The sequence below is a fragment of the Erinaceus europaeus genome, chromosome 9 (genome assembly GCF_950295315.1).
Source record: "Erinaceus europaeus chromosome 9, mEriEur2.1, whole genome shotgun sequence".
NCBI classification, from domain to species: Eukaryota; Metazoa; Chordata; class Mammalia; order Eulipotyphla; family Erinaceidae; genus Erinaceus; species Erinaceus europaeus.
Genome location: NC_080170.1, coordinates 78264605 through 78289341, shown reverse-complemented (window position 1 = coordinate 78289341; position 24737 = coordinate 78264605). Strand labels below are relative to the sequence as shown.

Sequence of the window (24737 nt, the reverse complement as noted above, 5' to 3'; positions counted from 1 at the left end):
CTTTACATTTCAAAACTTGAGTTTCTAATGGCCTTCCATATTTTTTAGATACACTGTCAACTGGTAAAATGCTTTCCAATATTTTAAGTGCATACTAGACTGTTCTTAACAGGGTAGCACATTTAAAAAATATTTTATTTATTTATTAATGAGAGGGAAGGGAGGAAAGAGAAAGAACCAGACATCACTCTGGTACATGTGCTGCCAGGGACTGAATTCAGGACCTCATGCTTGAGAGTCCAGAGGGTAGTACATTCTTATCTGTAAGCTTTTCTTTGCTCATCTTTCTTTTAAATGATTAATATAGAACTCTAGCTTAATTATTTACCAATAGAGGTTTAATTCATTAAGTGAAGCTGCATATCTGATTTAAAATGCTACTGCCAAATGATAGCCCATGTTTATATTTGTTAAAACCTTGTGATCATATTCTTCCTCCCAAGTCAGTGTGGTAGGTAGCTCTTGTCCTTTATATCCAGGTTGTTTTATTCCCAAAATGCTAGATAACACTTCTCATATTTATGTGGAGTGGAGAGAAATGGAAGAAGAAAAGATGATGAATTTTGGGGGTAGGGAGAATTACATATCAATCTTTCTTTTGAGAAATATTAGGACATAAAGCACCAAAGACTTTAGCCTTCACTTTGATACAAGTTTCTAGTGGTCTTCCTCCCCACATCTTTTATTGCTAAAATACAAACTTGTAATTATGTACAGCGGTACCTGAAAGTGTGATGCATTTCTACTTACTGATTAGCAGAATTCTTATTCCCTGTTTTACAAGAGACTTCAAATTAACCAGAGATAGAATATTTGAACTTTTGTTTGACTTGTAAAGTAACTATAGTAAAATGACTTTCAAAAGTGGGAGATGCTGATAAGAGAACATTTCCATTTTATCTCTATTTTACCTCATGGCTCCAATTTGCAGTTTTGTTCTTTTTTTCTGTTGAAAATAAAAGATACTGGTAGTTAAAAAAAAAAAGATCTAGTTCATCCTTAGATGTTTTAATTTTTTTTCTTATTCTTTTTATTATGTGCCAGGGAATGGACTCAGGAACTCACATATGTATTATACTACTGAGATGCCTCTGGGGTCCATTTTTTTTATCCTTTTTATTTTGGAAAATGAGAGAGGATTCTGGGTGTTGGCACACCTGGTTGAGCGCACTCTACAATACACAAGGACCTGGATTCAGGACTCCAGTCCCCATCTGTAGGGGGGAAGCTTCACAAGTGGTGAAGCAGTGCTGCAGGTGTCTCTCTGCCTCTCTCCCTCTCAATTTCTCATTGTCTTTATTCAATAAATAAAGATAATAAAAATTTTAAGAAAATGAGGGAGAGAGAGAGAGAGAGGGAGAAAGAGAGATGGGGAAGACACTTCAGCACCTCCCACCATCTCTGGAGCTCCTCTGGTGCTATGATGCTCCCATGTGATGCCAGGGCTTAATTTAAACCCAGAAGTTCACATGCACAAGGAAAGTGATCTACCTCTGAGTGACTTCCCTGACCTGACATGTTTATTTATACCAGTTAACATATGGCATAGACAACGTGTCCCAAAATGTTTAATTAATTAACTAATTTAGTCACCACTGCTCACAGATGACTCTTTCAGAGATAAAAAAGAGAGAGACAGAGAGACACAGAAAAAGGAAAGATACCATAGCAGCAAAGCTTCTTCCAGTGCAGTGGGAACTATGCTCAACCTTGGGTTTTGCACATGGTAAAGCAGGTACATAATACGATGAGCTATTTTTTTACCCACAAATGTTTAATTATAAATTTAAAATATTCTGGGGCTGGGTAGAGAGCTTAGTGATTGATTCCAGGACTTGCAAATCTGAGGGAAGCCCCAGGATCAATCCTCAGCATAGTATATGCCAGAGTTGGGCAGTGTCCTAGTGTCAGTTTCTCTTTCCCTCTCCCCCTCCCCCTTCCTCTCTCTCCTCTATTCTTTAAAAATAAACAAGGTGGGGGTTGGGAGGTAGCGCAGCAGGTTAAGTGCACAAGGCACGAATCGCAAGGACCTGTAAGGATCCCCGTTAGAGCCCCCGGCTACCCACCTGCAAGGGAGTCGCTTCACAGGCGGTGAAGCAGGTCTGCAGGTGTCTATCTTTCTCTCCCCCTCTCTGCCTTCCCCTCCTCTCTCAATTTCTCTCTGTCCTATCTAACAATGACAACGACGACATCAATAACAACAACAACAAAAGGGAAAATAAATAAATTAATAAAAAAAACAATGTTTGGAGGCCAGGTGATAGCACAGCGGGTTAAGTGCACATGGTGTGAAGCACAAGGACCAGCATAAGGATCTCAGTTTGAGCCCCTGGCTCCCCACCTTCAGAGGGGTCGCTTCACAGGCGGTGAAGCAGATCTGCAGGTGTCTGTCTTTCTCTCCCCCTCTCTGTCTTCCCCTCCTCTCTCCATTTCTCTATATCTTATCCAACAACAACAGCAATAACAATAACAGCAACAACAGGGGAAACAAAATGGAGGAACAAGGGCAACAAAATGGGGGAAAAATGGCCTCCAGGAACAGTGGATTTGTAGTGAAGGCACAGAGCCTCAGCAATAACCCTGGAAGCAATAATAATAATAATGATAATAATAATAAATAAACAATGTTTTTCAAATATTCAGATACTCCTTGGGAGTATCTGAGGCAGTAATCAGTAGAAATGCAAACTATGGAGATAATGACAACTGTACTTCTAGAGGTAACTTATTCAATACAGGTCCAGACTTACTCAAATATAGTTAATGTAATTTGGAAACTGTTCCTATGGTCCATTTTTTCTAGGGTGGCAGGGGTTTATATATACAGGAGTAAGGGCTTCAAAACATTCTAGTCTGTGGATGGAAAACACTGGCTTCACAGGAAAAAATAGCCTAGAGAGAGTATAAAGCAACCATCCAGAAGAAAAGTGAGCTTAATAAATGAACAGAGACTAATTAAATGAATATAATAATACCCACCATTAAGGCCACCTAATTCCAAAGGATCAAATGTATTCCACAAATTAAAGACCTCAGTTAGTTTTCACTGGTGGCCTCAGGCACGGTGGTGTAGGAGACCTGATACCCAGGCCCTTGGTCCTGGCCTGGAAGCAGTCAGCTGCCTATTCCTTGACATCTTTTGCCAATGGCTTCCTAAAGTGAGAGGGGCCACGGAGATAAGGCCTCCGTGCACAGGGTCTGTGCTCAGGGTCCCACCTCTAGTTGGAGTGTACTGAGCACTTCTCAAAGGACTATCCCTAGACCACAAGCCAGGTGCTTATTCATTCTGGCTCAGAGCAACACTGCTGGAGTGCTGGAGGCTTGTGTCATCAGAGGTAAGAAAGGTGCTCACTCTGTCTGATTTCTCACTGGACCTGAGACCATTGGGGTGGAGGCTGGGACCCTGGAGTACATCTGCATTTTTCTGTCACTAGGCATTGTCCTTCTGGTAACCTTAGTTTCTCTACCCAGCAAGGAGCAAACAAATTATTTTGCTGAAAGCCAGTCTCAGAGACTCTTTGCACTTCTCAGAGGCAAAGTTTGCTTCAGCTGGAAGGAGAAATATAGCTCTGGTTGGGTTTACATGAAGGATCCTCTCATTTTCTTATTTGCAGCGAGCACCTTTGGCATCTGTGTGTCAGATCTGCTCCTGTCCACGGGGGAGGTGTGGGGTGGAGGGATAAAAGCCAGACCAGCTGAAGCATAATTAGTTTTTTCTCCCAACATTTTCCATCCAGCTTGCCAACTCCCATTTCCAAGCTAAGTATGGTATTCTGCCCACTGGTGTTGATGCCCAGTCTTACCAAGGCCTGGCTGCCTGCTGGCCCTCCCTCTACCCTCTCACGAACTTGCTCAAGTTTAGCTTCTAAAGATAAGACATTTCTTCACATGTCCTCATATGCCCACACTGCCTGGATCAAGCAACTTTTTTCCCAGATAAATGTGAAAAGCTGCTACCCACAGGTCTGTTGTGAGGGTAGAGTAAGTACGTGAGCCCATGGCCACAGGCTAGATATTTTCTTTTCTGGGAAACTAAGTTTTAATTTGTGACTGGCAACAGATTTTAAGATGCAAATGGAATTTTTTCTCAGAATCTTGTGCAGTTCCATAGAGTTGCAGAATTCAAGAACTAAGAGGGAAATTAATCAGAACACTTTATCTCTTTGGAAGGATCTAACAACTGTAAAATGAGGACTCAAAAGGAAACAGAATATGACTTCAAGTTTCTTAAAAAGTAGGATGTGTTTCCCAACACCTAGTTGGATGTTAAAATGCTCACAAAATAATTATAAGTGGCAAGAAAATCAGGATGTATAAACACATGAAAGTTTTCACATTGTTAGAAAAGACTGCTATAGAGCACTATGCTCGATATACACTACCCCACTTCATCTCCACAGCTTTCATATCAAGTAAGTAGGCAGAGTAAGGATTGAAATGAGAGTTACTGGACTCAAGTCTGTGCTCTTAACCACACTGCCTTTTCTAAGGAACATCTACAGCAGGGGTACATGCTCAAAGGGTAACAGGAGAGAAGAGATTCACTGTCCACTCACCCCTCACTCAAGCTTGGAGAGAATTCTCTGGTCTCATCTTTCCTGAGAAATAACACCAATATATCAATCAACAATTCTCCAAAGGACTGTGATCCCTGAGGTTTGGGGTGAGCAATTCTAGAATGCCCAAGACAATTTCACAATATCTACAGCAATTTCAAATGCATGCAGTGTATACATCTTTTGACCCAGCTCTCCCATACCTGTGGGAGTTCATCCTACAGGGGTATTCAGGCATGAATGAAGGGCCAGATGTATGTAGGGCCAGAGAGTGGTGGGTCAGGGTTGGTACCATGCACAGACCTGCTATTCTGAGCAGCCAGCCCCTGGCCATATAGTTGGCAAGTGTCTTGCATATCAAATCCCTGCCTTTGGGGCTCTCCTGCCTAGGGTGGGGGGTTGAGTGGGAGGTGAGAGAAACACTGAGCTCCCAGGCTGATGGTGCCCAGGCTGCTTGGCAGCAGGCTACTTACATCTCTAGGACCATGACGATATTGGCCTTTTCCTCAAAGGCGTCCACACACTGGACCAGCTTGGGGTGGTGAAGGCAATTCATGATGCTGATCTCCTGCCTGATATTCTCTTTCTCCTTTGCTGAGTATGCCTTGAAGAATTTCCCTGCCCATATGTTTCCAGTTTTCTTTTCTACAAGTCGAAAAACCTGTCCAAATTTTCCACTGCAAATGAAATGGGAGAGAAGAAGAAAAGGCAACTTCAGCCACATTTTTCACTAAATGGGGTTGGCAAACTATGACCTCTGAGACAAATCAGTAAAGGCCCAGATAGATAATATTTTGGGTTTTATGGGCCATATAGTCTCTGCCACTACCACTCTGCTATGGGAGCACAAAAACCTCCAAAGATCATGTGTAAGGAAACAGTCATGACTAATTCCATTAGCACTTAGTTTTGTAGGGATGCACCCAGTTAAGCATACATATTACCATGTGTGAGCACTCAAGTTCAAGCTCTCAGTCCCCACTTATGGGGGGGGGGGCTTCAGGAGTCATGAAGCAGTATTGCAGATGCCTCTCTTCCTATTTCCCCCTTCCCAGTTAAGTTTTCTCTGTCCCTATAAGTAAAAGAAAGAGAAAGTGGGGGACCAGGAGGTGGTGCACCTGGTTAAGTGCACATATTACCAAAAACAAGAACCGGGATTCCAGCCCCTGCTCCCCAATCTACAGGGGGTCTGCTTCATGAGTGGTGAAACAGGTCTTCAGGTTTCTTTCTCTCCCTCTCTCTATCTCCCTATCCTCTCTTAATTTCTCTCTGTACCTCTCTTAACCCACAATCTTGTTGATCATTATTAAATCACTAATAACAATAAAAGAAGTTGAAAAAAATAAGAAAACACAAAGCAGAACTTGGACTTGAGTTGGTGTATTGAACCAAAGTAAAATGACTCTGGGGTCGGGGGTGGAAGGAGAGGATTCAGGTCCTGGAACATGATGGCAGAGGAGGACATAGAGGGGGTTGAATTGCTATGTGGAAAACTGAGAAATGTTACACATGTGCAAACTACTGTATTTTATTGTCAACTGTAAACCATTAACCCCACCACCACCACCAATAAAGGAAAAAAAAAAAAAAAAGAAGCATCCATTTCAAGCGCTCTTGGACTCAGATTCTTTAGGTTCTCATGAAATGGAAATTAGCAAGAACCCAAGTAATTCTTTGACAAGGCTTTGTTGGGGCTGCTGTTCAGAACCGAGGAAGTCAGCTTAGAGAGCAGGTCCATGTGCTGTCTCTCAAAGAGAAACATACCCCACAACACTTAGGGTCAGAGGTGCCTGAGCAGAAAGGGACACACACACACACACACACACACACACACACACACACACACACACACACTAGTAAGAAAGAAAAATAAAAAGGAAAAAAAATGGCTGCTGGGAGTGGTGTATTTATACTGCTAGCACCAAGCCTTAGCCATAGCACTGGCAGCAATAAAAATAAATATATAAATAAATAAAAAATAAACCTACTGATAAAAAGAACAGCCTGACTTGGTACCTGTACTATTCCATTGTTCTCAGTGGCTGCTTTTTACTTTTCTTCTTTTCTTTTTTTTCAGTGATTTAATAATAAATTTACAAATTCTGAGATAACAGGTACAATTCCACACTGTTCCCACCACCAGACTTGAGTGTCCCCATTCCCTCCACTGTAAATTGCAATAGTTCTCCCAAGGCCACTTTTTCTTTCTTTTTGTAGAGTGTTGGAGAGGAAGAGAGAGAGAGGAAATGAAAAAGAAGAAGGAGAGACATCTGTAGTACTGCTCCACTGCTCATGAAGCTTTCTATTATGGCTGAGGACTGGGAGCTTGAGCCCTGGTTCTTGAGCATGGTAATGTGTATGCTCGACCAGGTGAACAAGCATCTGGTCCCAGGACATGTGGGACCTGCACCACCTTAACTGTGGGAGCCCAAGCAATATTTCCCAGTCCACTTACGATCCCAGTCTCTCTTCAATGTCATAGATGTCAGACACCTTCTGTTCAGTATTGATCATCACTGTCCGGTAATTGACCTCGGGCTCCTTCTCATCTGCAGGGGTAAGGGGTTCAGGGGGAGGGTGAGAACCATCAGATTCCTAGACATCCCTATGTACCCAGCCCTTCGAGTTTACCCAGATGCAGATGGCCAGCACTCACCATCATCTGACACCTCCGCTTCATCCTTGGGCTCTGGGGGAAGCAGAGAGAACACAGTGATTAGCACTAAAGGTGCATGGGAGTGTGCTGGGACTCAGCCTTCCCAGAGACAGAACTGCAAGCCCTGAGCTCTGGTTTCACCAGGGGCTGGTCAGTCCATGTTGCTGTAAGGTACACTGTTCTCTGGCCTCCTCATTCCACCAGCCCCTCCTCGACCAGTTCTACTTCCACCTCTTCTTCTTTAGCCTCATGGTCCCCCAGAAACACCTTTTCATAGTCTCAAACCTACACACAATGGTGTTGAGGGCTGAACTCGGAACCTCGGGTGTGTGAGGCTTATGCTCAGAGAACTTTTCTCCCCAGCTGCATACTGAATATTTTTAATGGAATTCCGACAGTGTAGCAAGTATCTTGTTAATTACCAGGGAGTACAAAAATACATAGAAGGCATAGTCTCCTTTTTCTTGGAGTTTATTATTTCAGGGAGAGGCAAACACATATACACAAAATATCAAAGACAAGTTATATGTGATAGGGCCTGGGTGATGGTGCACCTAGTTGAGCACACATATTACAGTACACAGGACCCAGGTTCAAGCTCCTGATCCCCACCTGCAGGGGGAAAGCTTAGTGAGTGGTGAAGTAGTGCTGCAGGTGTCTCTCTTCTCTCTCCCTCTCTATCTCTCCCTTCCCTCTCAATTTCTGGCTGTCTCTATCCAATAAATAAATAAAGATAATTAAAAAAACAAGTTATATATGATCAGGCCATGCTATCAAAGCTCAGTCTGAGAATATCATGAAGATAGAATAGGACTATTATAAAGTCAGAGCAGTCTTTCTTGGAAAAAGTTGCCCTTGAAGCGGACACAGCCTAAATGCCCATGAATAAGATAAAGAAGCTGTGGGACATATACTCAGTGGAATGCTACTCTGCAAATAAAAAAGATGATATTGTGTCCTTTGGGGCAAAATGGATAGAACTTGAGGTGATTATGCCTAGTGACATAAGTATGGAAGTGAAAAACAACTATATATGGTTTTTCTCACATGGTGGAATATAGGGAATTTAAATAAAAGGAGTAGGAGCCAAATTATCTTTAAAACTTTGTAAGAACTATGGTTATCATTGGGGGTGGGGGGCAAAGAACTTCAGTGGTGGGTACAGCATAGAAATGTACCCCTATAGTCTTATAAACTTGTAAACCATTATTAAATAATTAATAAAAATTAAAAAAATAAAAGTGTGTGTATGCACATGTGTAGTTTGCTGAAGCCCATAGAAGAGCAACACTAAGGGAAGGAAAGAACTGGTAAGTAGACAAGTCTCTTAGAGGAAGACAGAGTGGACCCCAGATGGGTTGACCAGACACTGCGCATGAGTGAAGACTTCTGTGTGAGTTCTGAGCTTCATAATGCTTTGAATGTAAGAGTGTGAACCAGAGAGAGGGTGCTGTTTGGAACTGCAGACCACTGTCTGCAGTTTCTAAGGCAGAAGGCAGAACAAACTATTGGAACCTAAGCAAGCACTCAAAAAAGAAAAAGATAATAATAACATGGTTCACATAAGAGATAAGTACCCCTTGTTAATAAAAAGGATTTTGGGAGAGTTCATAAGCTTGTGACCATTAGCAAAAGAGGCTGAAATTTGTTTAAAATTCTTAAAACACTGGTGTATTGCACCAAAGTAAAAGACTCGGGGGTGAGGTTCAGGTCTTGGAACATGATAGCAGAGGAGGACCTAGTGAGGTTCATATTCCACATATTGTTATGTGGAAATGTTGTACATGTACAAACTATTGTATATTACTGTTGACTGCAATTAATTAATCCCTCAATAAAGAAATTTTAAAAAAGTTCTTAAAATACTGCTCAGGGGCTTGGAAGATATGTTAATGTATTGGAGAACAGGACTTACATGCCTGAGGGTTCAGGTTTGATCCCTGGCATCACAGTCCAGAACTGAGCAGTGTTCTGGGCTTTCTTATAAGACTAAGTAAATATTTAAAAATGCATAAAGCAGGGGGTTGGGCGGTAGTGCACTGGGTTAAGAGCACATAGTGTGAAGCTAAGGACATGAGCAAGGATCCCCACCTGGAGGGGTCACTTCACAAGCAGTGATACAGGTCTGCAGGTGTCTTTCTCTACCCCTCTGTCTTCTACTCCTCTCTCAATTTCTCTCTGTCCTAGCCAACAACAATAACAACAATGGAAAAAAGATGGCTGCCGGGAACAGTGGATTTGTGGTGCAGGCACCTTGCCTCAGCAATAACCCTAGAGGCAAAAAAAAAAAAAAAGGCATAAAGCAGAAAATTTTAAATGCTTTTGGCACTTGGATTAGGTTTTTGGTTTACTGTATCAAAGCAAAGGACTCTGGGGAAGGAGAGAAAGGGGTAGGGCTTGTGGGTGGGCTTTGGTGTCTTTATGCATGATGTGATGGAAAAGGACCTAAGTTGGAGATAGGTGTGTTTTGCAGATACCAGTCATGGAAAGAAGAGAAATCATACCTGTATGCTAATAACTGTAAATCACTAAGCCTCCCCCAATAAAGGGGGGGAATGCTGTTCATCTAGTTAAGTTTTTTTTTTTCCCTCCAGGGTTATTGCACCATGAATCCACCGCTCCTGGAGGCCATTTTCCCCCCTTTTTGTTGCCCTAGTTGTTGCAGCCTTATTGCGGTTATTATTGCCATTGTTGACGTTGCTTTGCTGTTGGATAGGACAGAGAGAAATGGAGAGAGGAGGGGAAGACAGAGAGAGAGGGGAGAGAAAGATAGACACCTGCAGACCTGCTTCACCGCCTGTGAAGCGACTCCCCTGCAGGTGGGAAGCCGGGGGCTCGAACCGGGATCCTTATGCCGGTCCCTGCGCATTGCGCCACGTGCGCTTAACCCACTGCGCCACCGCCCGACCCCCCATCTAGTTAAGTTTTAAAAACTAAATATGATGCAGAATGGAGGGGGGATATAGTAACTGGAAAGGAAACTGTCACAGGAAAATAAAGGATGAGAAAGATGGAGACTTAGATTAATAGTGACATTTCACAGACACTGCTGGAACTTAGGCCTAGCTGATCATTTTGTCTAAACCACATGCCTAAGACTGAGAGTGGCTTTCTCAAATTCATAAATAACCAGGGCACACCTGGGAGAAGTGCTCCTAGAGGGTAGAGGTGGTTTGTATGTTTAGGGAGAAGTGATTCACTCAATCTTTCAGGGTGACAGGCCATGAACATCTAGTTAAAATACAAATGAAGGAGTTCAGGTCCTCAATCAAGTGCTCTGGTGAAGAGAATGCTGTCATCAGAGAAAGTGCACTGGTTATGGACAAGCAGTATTACTCTCTCTCTGGCAGAGCATGGAGTGGGTCGCATACTTTGGGAAGTCTGGCTTTCAACAGTCAGAAAGCCAAGAAGGAAAAGGGAGGCCTCGCAGCTGGGGAGGTGATTAGTGGTAGATGACTTGCTATTTAAGATCCCGAGTTCAATTCCCAGCATTTCATGTGCTAGACTAGTGCTGTTTTTCTCTGCCTCTCTTGTGACTAAACAAATCCACCGATCTCTTTTTAAAAAATTTATTATATTTATTTACTGGATAGAGACAGCCAGAAGTTGAGAGTGTAGGGGAAGACAGAGAGGGAGAGAGAAAGAGAGACATCTGCAGTATTGCTTTACCACTCATAAAGCTTTCCCCCTGCAGATGGGGAACCTGGGGCTTGAACCCAGGTCCTTGTACATTGTAACATGTGTGTTCAACCAAGTGCACCACCACCTGGCCCCCAAATATTATTTATTATTTTGTTGTATTTTATTTTATTTTTACCAGAGCACCGCTCAGCTCTGGCTTATGATGGTGCGAGGGATTGAACCTAGGACTTTGGAGTCTCAGGCATGGAAAAGTTCTTTGTATAAACATTATGTTATCTCCCCCACCAAGACAAAAATTTGCAGACCTGCTTCACCACTTGTGAAGCACCCCTGCTGCAGGTGGGGAGTGGGGGCTTGAAGCTGGTTCCTTGTTTGAGTCCTTGTACATAGTACTATGTGCACTTAATTGGGTATGCCACCACCTGGCTCCCCCATCAATCTTTAAGAGAGAAAGAGAGAGAAAGAGAGAGAGAGAGAGAGAGCTGCCATCAGAGAACAAATTAAACAGCGTAGGCTTCATCAACTTGGCAAGAAGTCTATAATAGGTATGATTAAAAAAAAAGAAAACTTACAGTTGCCAAGATTAAGATTGCAGACTTTCATTATCTAATAAATGCCATAACTTGAGAGAACAATTTAACATTATGCCTCATACAGAAGAAAGGCTAAAGCATAAGCACCTTACATATTAAGAGGTGTTATAAGAACAGTGTGTAGGTTAACAATGAGGTTAGGCAATGGGATTTCAAACAGGGAAAGGAGATTCAAGTCAATCCAACAATTGTTACCTGAGGACTTGCGAATGCCAGTCATTGGGCTGGGCCTTAGATACAAAAGGACAACAATATAATGGCCACTGTCAGGGAGGTCCCATCATTCTAATCTGGGAACTCCAGTCTGAGACAGTGGTCAGACCACTGAGGCACCCCTTATCTTTTTGCTCCTGTGCCATAGTTTCCTGGTGTGGACTGGGAACCTGTGTGTTTTGAGCAGCTGGGTGAGAAGGTAGAAGAGAGAAGTCAGTTTTCATGGCCTGTGTTTTTAAATTTTTTGCCACTAGTAGTGTTGCTATATGGTTCCACTCCTAGTGAACTTTTTTCCCCTTTTAGATAGAGTAAGAGACAGAGAGGGAGAGACTGAGAGAAAGAGGAGAGACACTACAGCACTGCTCCACCACTCCTGAAGTTTCCTGTGTGCAGGTGCTCCCATGTGGTAGTCAGGGACTCTACCCCAGAACCTTGTACATGGTAAACAATGCGCTTTACTGGGCAAGTTATCTGCTAGCCCTTGGCCTCTATCTTTAGGAGGAACTGTCTGTACTCTCCTAGGAAGGAGTGGCAACAGTGCTATGAGCCCAACAGGGATTTTCATCAATGACAAGGCACCAGGGGGGCATTTCCAGCTAGCTCTGAAAAGGGCATACAATTCTAGAGCTGGCTTCACCCAACAACTTTGACACCAGTGGCCATGGAACTGGCTTTCTTGCCCTCATCACAAGTACCACCCCTTGCCCTATTCTGCAGCTTCAATCCTGGGTAATCCAGACACAGAATGCTTTCTTGGGCTCACCTTATCCTAGAGGAGTTTATGCCCTTCTTTCAAATCCTCTGTTATATGCAGTCTTTCTTTCAGCCAGGGCCTGTGAGTGTTATGCTTCCCTTCTTTTTCCCTTTCTTGCCCTGCCTTTGTTACTCAGAAGGGGAGATGGTGTTGGAGTGGGCAGAGTGGGGAAAGACCACAGAGTTTACTTAGCCAGGCTCTCCATTCATACAGAGCTGGAGGATCCAAAGGTGTAGCCACTTGACATCCATTTTAGGAAGGGGCTAAGTTGTAGTAGGAGGTAATTTAACAGAACATTTTTTAAAAATTCTATTCAGAAAGCACTTTGAGAGCTAAAAGCTAAGTGTATGGGTTATTTGGAAGAAGGTTCCAAGGAATTATTGTAAGAAGATGTGTTGCATTCCATGACATGATGTTGAAAGAGAACCCACTGAGAGCTTGGGCCCCTTATGGGCCATGTGTCTAGTCAGTCTCCAGGCCTAAGAGCCGTCCCTCTCCACATGCACCAAGGGCTGCTGCATGCCCAGTGGACACTAGAGGGCACCCCATCCCCAGAGAGGGTCTTTGTGGGTCCATAGATAAACCACCACAGAGTGTATTAGCTGGTCTAAGGTCCTTGGGGCTCCTTATCTCTTAACTATCATTGTAGCTGCAAGCATAAAGCCTCAACCTCAGCTGAATGCCAAAAATTATACTGCCTAGAATAAATTAGAATAAGGTACAGGTGTGGTGAGATTTAAGCAAGCAGCAGATGTCAAGATTTCAAGATCCGATTAGGATGGGAAACTGTGTTTCTCTTTCCTTGACTTTAGAAGATGGTAAGGGGAGCCTCAAGTGAGAGGTCCTAGGTTGGGGGTGACTCTGGAGCCCCTTGAATAGAGTGGGGAGCCCTGTGCATCCTCCTCCAGTGTGGTACTCTAGTGTGGAAGTGGAACAAGGAAGTGCAGGATATACTTGATGTGGAGCATACAGATGGCTGTGCAGTGATGGACCTGAGTGGTCAGAATGAAGAAAAAAATTAAAATCACTGAAGCAGAGACAGGAGACATAGGTGGGAGTCAACATGAGTTCATTGTCTTTTTGATGACCACCATTTCTCAACAGTGCAATAGTGCTAATTAAATGCCCTACCCAGCCATCTGTGTGATCCCTGATTTACTTACACACATGTACGCGCACATGCACACACACACACACACACACACATACACACACACACATTCTCTGAGAATCAGTTCCCTTTTAAAGTGTATGTGTGTGGGGGAGAGAAGATATCTCACTGGGTAGAGCATATGCCTTGTAGTACAGGAGGCCCTGTGCTCAAGCTCCGTCCCTAGATGGGAGCACCATGAATGGCACTGGGGAAGCTCTATGGATGGTGGAGACATGTTATAGTGTCTTACATCTCTCTTTGTGTCTGTCCCTCCCTTGTACCACTCTCTCTAAAATAAATAAGGTAAAAATAGGCTCTGAAAGGTGGCTCAGGAGTGGTATTGTGCATGTACAAGGTCCTGAGTTTATTCTCTGGTGTCACATTAAAAACTTATTGAAAAGGGTGTATTATGTCAAAACAGGGAGCTCTGGGAAAGGAGGAGATTATAGGGGTTGGGGAAGGCTTTGGGATCCTGGTGCATGATGGTAGAAAAAGACCTGAGTTGGGGGTGAGAGTATTCTGTAGACACCTATCATGGGGAGATGAGAAATTATACCTATGTGCCAACAACTGTACTGTAACTCACTGACCCCCATGAAGTAAAATAAATACACAAATAAAATAAAGAAAGAGAATCAAGCAGTGAGCACAGAACTTTGGTGGTGGGAGCAGTGTGGAACTATTTCCCCTGTGACTTTATAATCTTATAAGCCACTTCTTCTAGCGTTTGCCCTTCTTCCGTAGCCAGTCAACAGTCAGGTTGAAAGCTGTCAGGAGCTGCTTGTTGCTGGCTTTGAAAGTGACTGGGATCCATGTGGATTCAGTCGGCTAGGAAGGATCGTCAGTTTCCCCAATGAATGGGTACTCACGGGATGCACCACGAGAAGGTCGATCCAATGCATTAAGCTACTACTTAATCACTAAAAGAGGGAAAAGAAGATTTAGATAAGGGGGGGGGGGGGAGAAAGTGACAAGAAGTAGCCTCAACCTTATCACCAACAGAGGGCCTCTGCTGGGAATTGTCTCTCCCCTCTGTACACTGTCCCTCCAGCTTAGAGCCTGTTATCAGCTCTTCTACCCCCCCACCCCCATTCTAGGCAGCTCAGCCAGATTTGCTTGCTCCTGGTAGGAGCAGCTTCCACTATGGAAGTCCGGTGGGGAGGGGGGTTTGGTAGCTGGACCCTTCCTCTAGATTCTCTGCACTCAGCTACCAGGGCCCCCAAGAGCAGAGTCGAGAACCACAGGGGGTTCAGCAGGCAGCAGTGAAGGAGGCAGAGGCCACTGGTTGCGAATCAGGTGGTCTTGTTTTTTTCCTCCCTGTGCACAAGGACCATTGTCCTGAAGTCACAGCTTGCAGCCCCTATGGCCTCCAGCCCCCAGTGGAATCCTTGGGAACTCTGAAGTTCCTCCTGGTCTATGTTATAAAGTACCTGGAAACTCCCTTTTCCAGCATGCACACATCTCACTGCAAAGTTATCCCTGCTCCAAGAGATGAACACTCCTCTTCAAAAAGCCCAATTCTAAAGTAAGCAGATGTAAGCTAGGTGGAACTGCCTGGAAACCCCAGTCTAAGCTGCCTGCTCCCCACTCAGCTCATGGCAATGGGCAGCTAGCTGATGGCATCTCTACTTCCCTTAGCAGACATGTTGGGTGGTGGTGGCCAAGGTCACTTTCAATGCAGCAAAGAGGCCCAGCCCAGCCTTTGTCCACAAGGATCTGCACTCCTCACAGTGCCATACTTTCAAGAAGGCCTGTTCCAGGGATCTCTGGGGCTGTCTGGGTACAGGCTCCCAAGATACAGCTGTGCTGGCAAAGATGTCAACCTGATGCCTTTCCATTGCTATCCTTCTAAGTTTCTTTTTTTTTAATCTTTTAAAAATTATTGTTATTTATTTATTTTGGATAGAGAGTAGATGAAACTGAGAGGGGAGGGAGAGATATAGAAGAGAGATACCTGTAGCATTTCTTCACCACTCATGAAACTTCTTCCTGTAGGTAGGGATTGGAGGGTTTGAACCTGGGTCCTTATGCACCATAATGAGTGCACTTGACCAAATGCACCACCACCCAGCTCCTCCTAAGTTTATTTTTAAAGCCTTTGTTTAATTGGAAAGTGATGTTTAAATATATTTCCCCCCTTTTTTCAGATAGAGAAATAGAGGCAGAGGTCCAAGAGGTGGCATATTGGATAAAGTGTTGGACCCAAGCATGAGGTTCCGAGTTCAATCTCCAGCAGCACATGTGCCAGAGTGATATTCTGGTTTGTTTCTCCCTGTCCTCTTATACATTTCATTAAAAATAAATAAATGAAGTCTTCAGAGAGAGAGGCATGAAGCGGGAGAGAGTGAAAGAAACCACAGCACTGGAGCTTCCTTCAATGTGGTGGAGGCTGGGCTTGGGCCTCAAGGTTCCCACTATCTTCTTCCTGCTTCTCTAGTTCTTCCCCTTGGTGTCCCTTGATCTTCCTTCCTACCCTAGATGTTCCTCCACCTTCAGTTCCCAGCACTCTTTCTTTTCTTTACATGAAACTTCTATGCCCCCACTCCCCCTCCTTCTTTCACCTATCCCTTAATCTCCTACACAATCAGTTTTCTACTCTGGAAATTCTATGAACTCTGCTCTCAAAGATCACTGCCTCTGAAAGGATTAAATCCAAAGATCTTTTGAGGCCCTCAACTCTTTCATCTTTATTTAGCATCTGATGTTGCTCAATGTACCCTCTTTGCAATTCGTTCCTTAAGCCCCTGCCTGAAACAGGAGTCCAGCCTCCTCAAGGCTCTTTCCCTATTCAGTCTTTTCTTCTGGTCTCCCAGGCTCCTGGTATCACTCCCAGTATTGATTTTCTCTGTCACCCTTTTTTTCAGTGACCTCTATGTCCATGGCCTCAGCAATCAATGAAAACAAAAACAAAAACCTCTCACATCAGAATGAACCCTATCTCATTATAGCTAGCTGTCCCTCTAGTCAGATTTTAAACTCCTTGTCTTTGTGTCCTAAGAACATGACACTGAAAGGACACCCACACAAGTGTAAGAAAAAGCTGAAAGAGGGAAGAGAGAGCACAAGGGATTTTAGTCTATATGGGATCCTGCTTTCTAAGACATTGCTCCTAAATACACACTATCATCCTCTGGTGGCAGTGTAACTAAATTGAGGGTTCAATTTTGTCCAAGGGGTATATAGTTCTCTTAAAGTGAGGGTCTACATCACAAACTTGGAAATCAAGAGTCCCAAAGATTCTGCCAGTCCTCATACGTGTCTCCTCGGTTCCTGAGTAGGACAGTTTGTATACAAATTACATGACGCACATGTATTACAACCCAGTGAGGAAGTGAAGGCAGCTTACCTTCAAGCTTTTCTCCCACCACTGTGAGATCTGACTCCTGACTTGGCTCACTGGTTCCGTAGACATTGATGGCACGCACACGGAACTTATACTCAAGATCAGGCAACAGGTTCTGAATGTTGAAAGAGGTGCTGCGGCATGTGGCTAGTTCCTTCCAAGTCTTGCCCACCGAGTCCCAGATCTCAACACTGTAGGACTGGACAGCACTGCCGCCATCGTATGAGGAGCCATACCAGGACAGGGTCAGTGAGGAACTTCGGATGTCAGAGGCGCAAGGTGTGCCAGCTGGAGGGTCTGGCTTGTCTGGACAGGTAGAGAGACACAACATCACAAAACTCTCCAGAACTGCAGGGGGAAAATGCCAGTTTTGTGTGTAGAAGTGGAGGGGCTTATGGCTTGGGCTGTGGCTCCTCCTTATCCAAAGGGGCACATCTCTGGACACTTTTACTAATGTGGAAAACCCCACAAGTTAAATGTTGGCTCAAAAAAACTTGTTTTCTGGCTAGTGTTCCAGTCTACAAGTCATGATTTCCTGTACTCTACCCAAGTCATAAACATTTCTCAGAGTAAACAGGTCTAGGAAGCTGCCCAGCAGGCGTGTCCTGCTTCTCATCAAAAATATGTTTTGAGAGAGTTAAGTGTGTGTGTGTGTGTGTGTGTGTGTGTGTGTGTGTGTGTGTGTCCTTCAGGTCCTAGAAAAGTGATCTGTGCCATAATTAGGTGGCAAATCTCTACTTTCTCTGGAAGTCAGGAAATCCCACCAAGAAGTAGTATAAGACAGGAGTTCAGGTCTGAAGTTAGTCTGGGTTTGAACATGGATCGGTTCTCATTCACTATTTGTTAACTCTTTAGCACCTCAGTTCCTTTATAGGTCAAATGTGGGTTATTATAGCACTTAAATTACAAGGTTAACTGCTAAGAGAAATCCCTAGAAAAGTGGCCAACTTAAGTAGCTGACCATTATTATTATTATTATCCCAGGAGTTTGTTACTAACTTAATTTTTTTTTTCTTAGAGACAGAGAGGCAAACAGAGATTGAAAGAGAACAAAAGCACCTAAAGTTTCTTCAGTGAGTTGGGGGCCAAGCCAAACCTTGGTTGTTCATACTGCAAAACAGCACACTATCTAGGTGAGTTATTTCACCACTCACATTTATTATTATTATTATTATTATTATTATTATTATTATTATTATTATTATTATGTCTCCAGGGTTATCTCTGGGGTTCAGTGCCTGCACTATGAATCCACTGCTCCTGGAGGCCATTTTTTCCATTTTTGTTACCGTTGTTGTTATTGTTGCTGTTGGATAGGACAGAGAGAAATCAAGTGAGGACAGGAAGACAGAGAAGGGGTGAGAAAGACAGACACTTGCAGACTTGCTTCACTGCCTGTGAAGTCAACCCCCCTGCAGGTGGGGAGCCAGGGGCTTGAAACGGGATCCTTATCCCAGTCCTTGCACTTCATGCTACGAGCACTTAACCCGCTACACTACTGCCCGACCCCTACCAACCACATTTCTTTTTTTTTTATTTTTTAAATCTTTATTTATTTACTGGATAGAGACAGCCAGAAATTGAGAGGGAAGGGGGTGATAGGGAGAGAGACTGAGAGACACATGCAGCACTGCTTCACCACTCATGAAGCTTTTTCCCGTCCGGTGGGGACCAGGGACTCAAACCTGGGTCCTCAACCAGGTGCGCCACCACCTGGCCCCCCAACCACATTTCTAACCTTACAATAATATATAAAACTTTACTTCTACTTTTTCTACTTTCGTCTTTCTTATCCTCATATGTCTAGAATAAAATGAGATTTAAAAATTCCAGGGGCCTGGGCAATGGTGCACCCAGTTGAGAGCATATATAAGGATCTGGGTTTAAGCCTCTGGTCCCTGCCTATAGGAGTAAGTTTCACGAGTGGTGAAGCAGTGCTTCAGTGAAGTGTCTTTCTGCCTCTTTCTCTCTCTACCTCCTCTCCCCTCTCAAATAAAGATAATTATTACATTAAAAGAATTACTATCAAATGATATAAAAATAATTATTTAGAAAATTCCAGAAGTAAACCATAACCACCCCTGACTAAGGGCCGGAAAATGAGCAGAGGACACAAACAAATAATGGCCCCTTTGGCTGGCTGCCTTCCCATTCAGTGCAGTAACACTATGGAACAACACTACTGCCAACTTTAAGGCAAATCACGGTAGCTTCTTTAATGAGGTTCCTGAGTGTTGCTGATGCTGTTACATGCTCATCTGAATAAAGCTCTCCTGTTTTTCAGGTGTAGCTTCTTCAGGCAGTTGGTTTAGTCACAGGTACAGCTTCAGCTGAGTCCACTGAAGTTTGGTATGCAAAGCCCTCTCTGTAAACCAGCAAGACTGACAAGGAAAACCATGCTTTCAAACCATGTGCATTTACAAGCTCTGTGATTGAAGTGAGCTTCATGACTTCTTTTTCATTTGGAAAATGGTATGGCTGCATACCTACCTTTCAGGAGGGGTCAGCAAGATCAAGGATAAAAAGCAACCCCAGGTCAAGTGCACAACCCCTAGTCCCCCACCCCTAATGGCAAGAAAGTCGAAGAGTATTCCTGCAAATCATCTTGTACACATAGGGAAGCAGACAACCCTCTGCATGAGCAAACACACATTCATCCTCCTTGCCCCCACCCACCCCAATCCTGCTGCAACTCTTCTTCTGCCAAGAATGTGCTGCTCAGAAACTGCCCTTTTTGTGAGCCAAGCCTGGCCCCCCACCCCACTTCCCACCCCTCTGAACGACTCTGGCATCACCACAGCACCACTTCCCAGCATCACCAGGCACCCCGGAGGTCTCCTGTGATGGAACCACTTTCACTGCTTGTTTAATATTTTTTTCCCTTTGAAAAAGCTACTCTGGAAGATATATTTGTCTAGATGTTTTGGTGCTGCCTAAGATGTTTATTACACTAAACTCTCTTAGAGGCAAGTGCTTCAAGTCCTTTCAAGACCCAGCAAGGGAAGTTAACAAAAAAAAAAAAAGAAAAAAGAAAAAACCAAAGAAGGATGGATGACAGATTCACTGCTTCCCTCAAAGAAAATGGCCTGGAAAGCATCTGATTGGACATGTTTAGAGTCATGTACGTTTATATAACTAAAGTACTTCACTGATTTTTCCCCTCCTACTGCTTTGGTTAGGAATATGAAGAGATGGCTGGTGCAGAAGAGGTAGCCTGTATCCCTCAACCAATTACAGATGTATCTTATCTGAAGGAGAGAGACATGTGTCACCCTGAAGCACAAGAAAGGGTGCATAACTTGGGAAGGGAGGCTTTAATTCCAGGTGCAACTTCAAGGCTTTCAAATAACTTGTTACCAGAGTAAGGTGTTCAGAACAGATTCAAGTCTGTTGATGTTCATGCATGAGACTGGAAGTTCCTCTTCCCCACATTTGCTCTTTCGATCAAGGGATGCACCTTATGCTTGCTTTCTTTTCACTTTTTTTTTTTTTTTCTGAGCGTGTGCCTTGTATACATGTGTTATCACTGCTCTGGGTTCCTTTTTCTTTCAGAGGCAGAGAGAGACCACAGCACCAGAATCACCTCCTCTGTAGGGCAAGCACTCAAAGCTAGGTCATGCGTGAAGTGATGTAGGTGCACTCTGTTAGGGGAATTATCTCTACAGCCCCACCCAGTGCTTTCAGTTTTTTCCAAGCTACAGAGCCTATTAGAAGTCAGGGGTGAAAACTATCAGAATGGAATAGGCATCCTGCAAACGGGGCTATGAGGACCACTCTCCATGCTAAAGACATAGCCAGGGGGCCTGGGAGGAGCCCCTGGGCATGGCCTGATAGTGAGAAGTGGATCCAGTGTCCAGAGATCCCAGCTCCAGGCTTCCTGGGAATGTTCCCTTGACTCCCTGGAGATTGAACTGACAGAAAAGTCTCCAAGAGCACCAGCTCCAGCATTTTCTGTTCAGAAAGTTTTCTCATTCTTGACTAGTCACTGGCAGAGCTAGAAGGAGATTTTAACCCTCCCCAACCCTCACCCGCCACTCCTCCAGGGGCTGCCATCTTCTAGGATACCAGGCAGAGTAAGATCAAGCATGAATTTAGCTTAAGTCCAAGCCTAGCATTTCAAAGGAACAACTCCCCCTTAGAAGCAGGCACATTCCAAGTTGAGAGAGTATTTGGTGATTCATGGGCATTTCAGGTTCTTGCCACTTTGTTTTTCTCCTTTGAAGATATACAGAGACTTGCCATGCTACCTGAGCTCCAAGAAGAAATGTATCTGGGTTATATTACTCTCCCCTGCAGCCAGTCCCCGCCCCAGGACAGGGTGGAGGCCCTGGCAGGACTCTCTAGCCACAGCCTCCTGCACTGCCTTTAAAATGCAATAAGCAGGGAGTCAGGCTGTAGCGCAGTGGGTTAAGCGCAGGTGGCGCAAAGCACAAGGACCAGCATAAGGATCCCGGTTCGAACCCCGGCTCCCCACCTGCAGGGGAGTCGCTTCACAGGCAGTGAAGCAGGTCTGCAGGTGTCTATCTTTATCTCCCCCTTTCTGTCTTCCCCTCCTCTCTCCGTTTCTCTCTGTCCTATCCAACAACAACGACAACAACAATAATAACTACAACAATAAAACAACAAGGGCAACAAAAGGGAATAAATAAATAAAATTTTTAAAAAATGCAATAAGCATGAGCTACCCAAACAGGTAAATGTAGATTAGTTAAACTAACAGAAGGAATGGCAACTTTAAATAACAGCATTCACAGAATCAAAACACAGTGGTGCTTTAGTCATGGTATCAGGGATGCTCCCATGCTGTGGGGTCTCTCTCTCCTCTCCCTGTCACTTTGAACTAAAAAGGATTCAAAAGGTGGCCAGAAAGCAATAAAACCAAGCTGGGGGTGGGGAAGGCTTTACTTTAAAGCTCACAGAGTAAGAGAAGTTTATAGTTCACATATAGAAGCTGTGTTAAATTGATGCTTCCAATGAGATTGAAAGCTGTCTGGGACAGGCAACACAGCTCCTATCTCACCTTCTGTACATTTTTTATCAGCTGAATAAGCCCCAACAGAGTCTGCACAGGGGTCCCTAGAGGTGTACAGGCACGCCTGGGCTTGTTCCAGGCCCACGTTGGCCTCATTCTGAGTCCACAGGCTCTGAATGAAATGTGGCTTTGCTGTAGCCATCCGTGCAAGTCCTCAGTTTATTGAGCAATTCTATTCTTAGCCCTGCGAGGGGGAGGCAGACAGAAAGCCTACTCCTCTCCATTCCATTCCCCTCCCAGGACGGCATTTAACATGCTGCTCCTGCCAGCTGGCGGGCAGCCACACCGATGGCCCTGTCATCATTGGCCGGGGAGAGGCAGAAATGAAGCCATAAAAGGCCAGAACTGCAGCCTGCACAGTGCCTCTGGGTGTGGGGAACATAGGGTGCACTGTGTGGACACCAACCAGGAACCAGCTGGAGTGCATGCACAGGGCCACTGGCCACAGAAAAGCAGCTCAAAGGAGTAGATCCTCAAAGTTCCCTGAGTGATGGAGAACGCCAAAGAAAACCAGAAGCCATTGCTTGATGATTCTAAGCAGGGTCATGGAGCCAGGTCAAAGGTCTAGATGTAAAGGCAGGGATGGAGAGATATTCACTGGGTGGGGGGCCTTCTTTGCTCAAGTTCCAACCCTAGCACCACAGGGGAAGTGTTATGGCAACAGAGGAAGCTCTGGTGCTGTGGTATCTTTCCCTCTCTCTGTCTCTCTATCTCTATGAAAAAGTATCCAAGAGCGTTGAAGTTGCACACATGCAAGGCATAGGTTCCATCAAAACAAAGGGAACAAAAAGACTAGAGGAGAAGACAAACTGCATTAGTAACACCAGCTTCCCAAGCCCCTAGATATTCCTCAGTCCTCAGGGAGAGGACTGAAAAAAACAACAGCATCACTAATCAGAGAAAGAGTGAGAAAAGGACCCTACTCTTTTATCCCTTAGTGCACTGACCTTCCCAGATTTAACTCCTAGTGAAAGGGTGAAAGGAAAGAAAAGAGGGGATGAGATGAGTAAACACCAAGTCTTTGATTTTCATAAGCACCACCTCTGGAGGCTCACATGTGCATAAGGACAAAGCCTCCCACCTGCTTGCCTGCCCCCCTGCTTTCCTGAGCACCTGCCTTGTGGGTAGAGACAACTGGAACCCAGCACAACTGACAATGGGAACCAGTTGGAAAGCCAGCCTGCTATTTCAGGGGAGAAATATTTTGACTGGAGCATGGAAAACACAATGGCTGGGACAGAGAGGGAAAAGTGAAATCTGACAATCAGTCTGGAGAAGAGAGTCCACTCAGGACTGAAATACAGAAGATGAGAAGGATTTGGGGCAAGGAGGGCCCCTTTCTTAGAGATGCTGGAGGCTGAAGCTTGGGGGAGGGTGATTAGCTATTAAAGAGAGTGGGAGAGGACTTGGACCAGCCATGATGCCTCCCCTGAGCCTGGGCCAGGGGAGAACCCAGTACTGAGTGTGGGAGCTGACATGACCTTTCTGTCCACAGAGCAGACACAGTGATAGAGAAGAGGACTGGTGAGGGGGCTGAGGTCAGGGGAGGTGGAGGACCAGAGAGAGAGGGAGCTCTGGATGTTAGCAGGAGGGGGACTGGAGTACTGAATTCCAGATCTCCCAAGGCTGATTAGAAAGAGAAGAGGTGAGGGGGGCCATGGAGAAAGGACAGTGCTGTGTGGGGGTGTATGCAGGCTCTGAGCTGGAAGCACAGGGACAAAGTAGGAGCAGGAGGAAGAAAGTTACAGAGTCCTGAACAGAGGGCAAGGACACCAAAGGGAGGCTCTTCTTCCAAATGAGGAGGCCCGAGGTCTGCACTCCCTGCGCCCCACCTCCAAGCCACTGGGTCCCAGACTCACCCACAACAGTGAGGTTGACCTGGGCCTGTCTACTGCCCAATTTGTTCTCCACCAGCAGTGTGTAGCAGCCACAGTGCTCCTGGCGTGCACCCAGGATGGTGAGCTTGCTGCCGTTCTCGCTGTTCTCCACCTTGATGTGCTCGCTCTCCTGGATCTGGGGGCAGAGAGGGTCAGATGCTGGAAATGGCAGGTGAGCTGGGGCTCTGGACCCTGCTCCCTCTGCCTGACAGATACTGTGGGGCTCAGTCTTGTCTGAATTTTGTACTCCTCCACCTTCCCAGGCCCTGCCTCTCCTGTACCTGGAGCCAAGCCACATGGGTGAGTGAGTGGGGAGCGAATCTACAGAGGGCATGTACAGGAACGGTGCTAAGCGAGTTTGGTACATAAACTCAGTGTGCAGTCCCTGTTCAAGAAGGAACAGGTTTTAGGAGCACCCCTCTGGGATAGGATGGCAAGAGAACTCTGAACAAAGTCACCTACAAAGCAGGCTTTGACCTTTCTGTGTCATGGAATGCAGGAGCCATTAGTTATGTGTGTCCACTGAAATTTTAATTAAAGGGAAACAACCTAAATGTGATAGATTAAGACAAAGGATTTAGGTCATAAAAAAGAATAAAATGCTGATTGATGCTACCACATGAATGCTCACAGAAAACATTATGATAAGTTTAAAAAAAAAAAGAAAAGAAGAAAGCCATATATACTGATTTCTAATATACTGATTTCATTTATAAGAAATATTCAAAATAGGCCAAAGAAAGTAGGTTAGTCATTGCAAGGAAAGTGGAAGAATAAACACGAATGGGCCCAGAGTGATGAAAATGTTCTAGATCTGAATATACAAATAAACAACCCCCCCACAAAACTCCACTGAATTGTATAATATGTTATTATTATATTGTTATTTTTATGGTCACTGTGGCTTTACTACTCTGA

The 24737-nt window shown here is 44.6% G+C and overlaps 1 protein-coding gene across 2 annotated transcripts in view; it reads right to left on the bottom strand.

Moving 5' to 3' along the window:
• The window catches only part of MYLK (myosin light chain kinase), a 348762-nt gene that overhangs the window by 43971 nt on the left and 280054 nt on the right, over positions 1-24737 (bottom strand). For both annotated transcript variants that reach the window (XM_007528900.3, XM_016190727.2), the window contains 5 exons: positions 23802-23955; positions 16914-17216; positions 7213-7245; positions 7012-7105; positions 5030-5233 (listed from right to left, as the gene is read on the bottom strand). In XM_007528900.3, coding sequence (XP_007528962.3) covers positions 5030-5233; positions 7012-7105; positions 7213-7245; positions 16914-17216; positions 23802-23955 — 788 coding nt within the window. The remainder of the gene's footprint in view (positions 1-5029; positions 5234-7011; positions 7106-7212; positions 7246-16913; positions 17217-23801; positions 23956-24737) is intronic.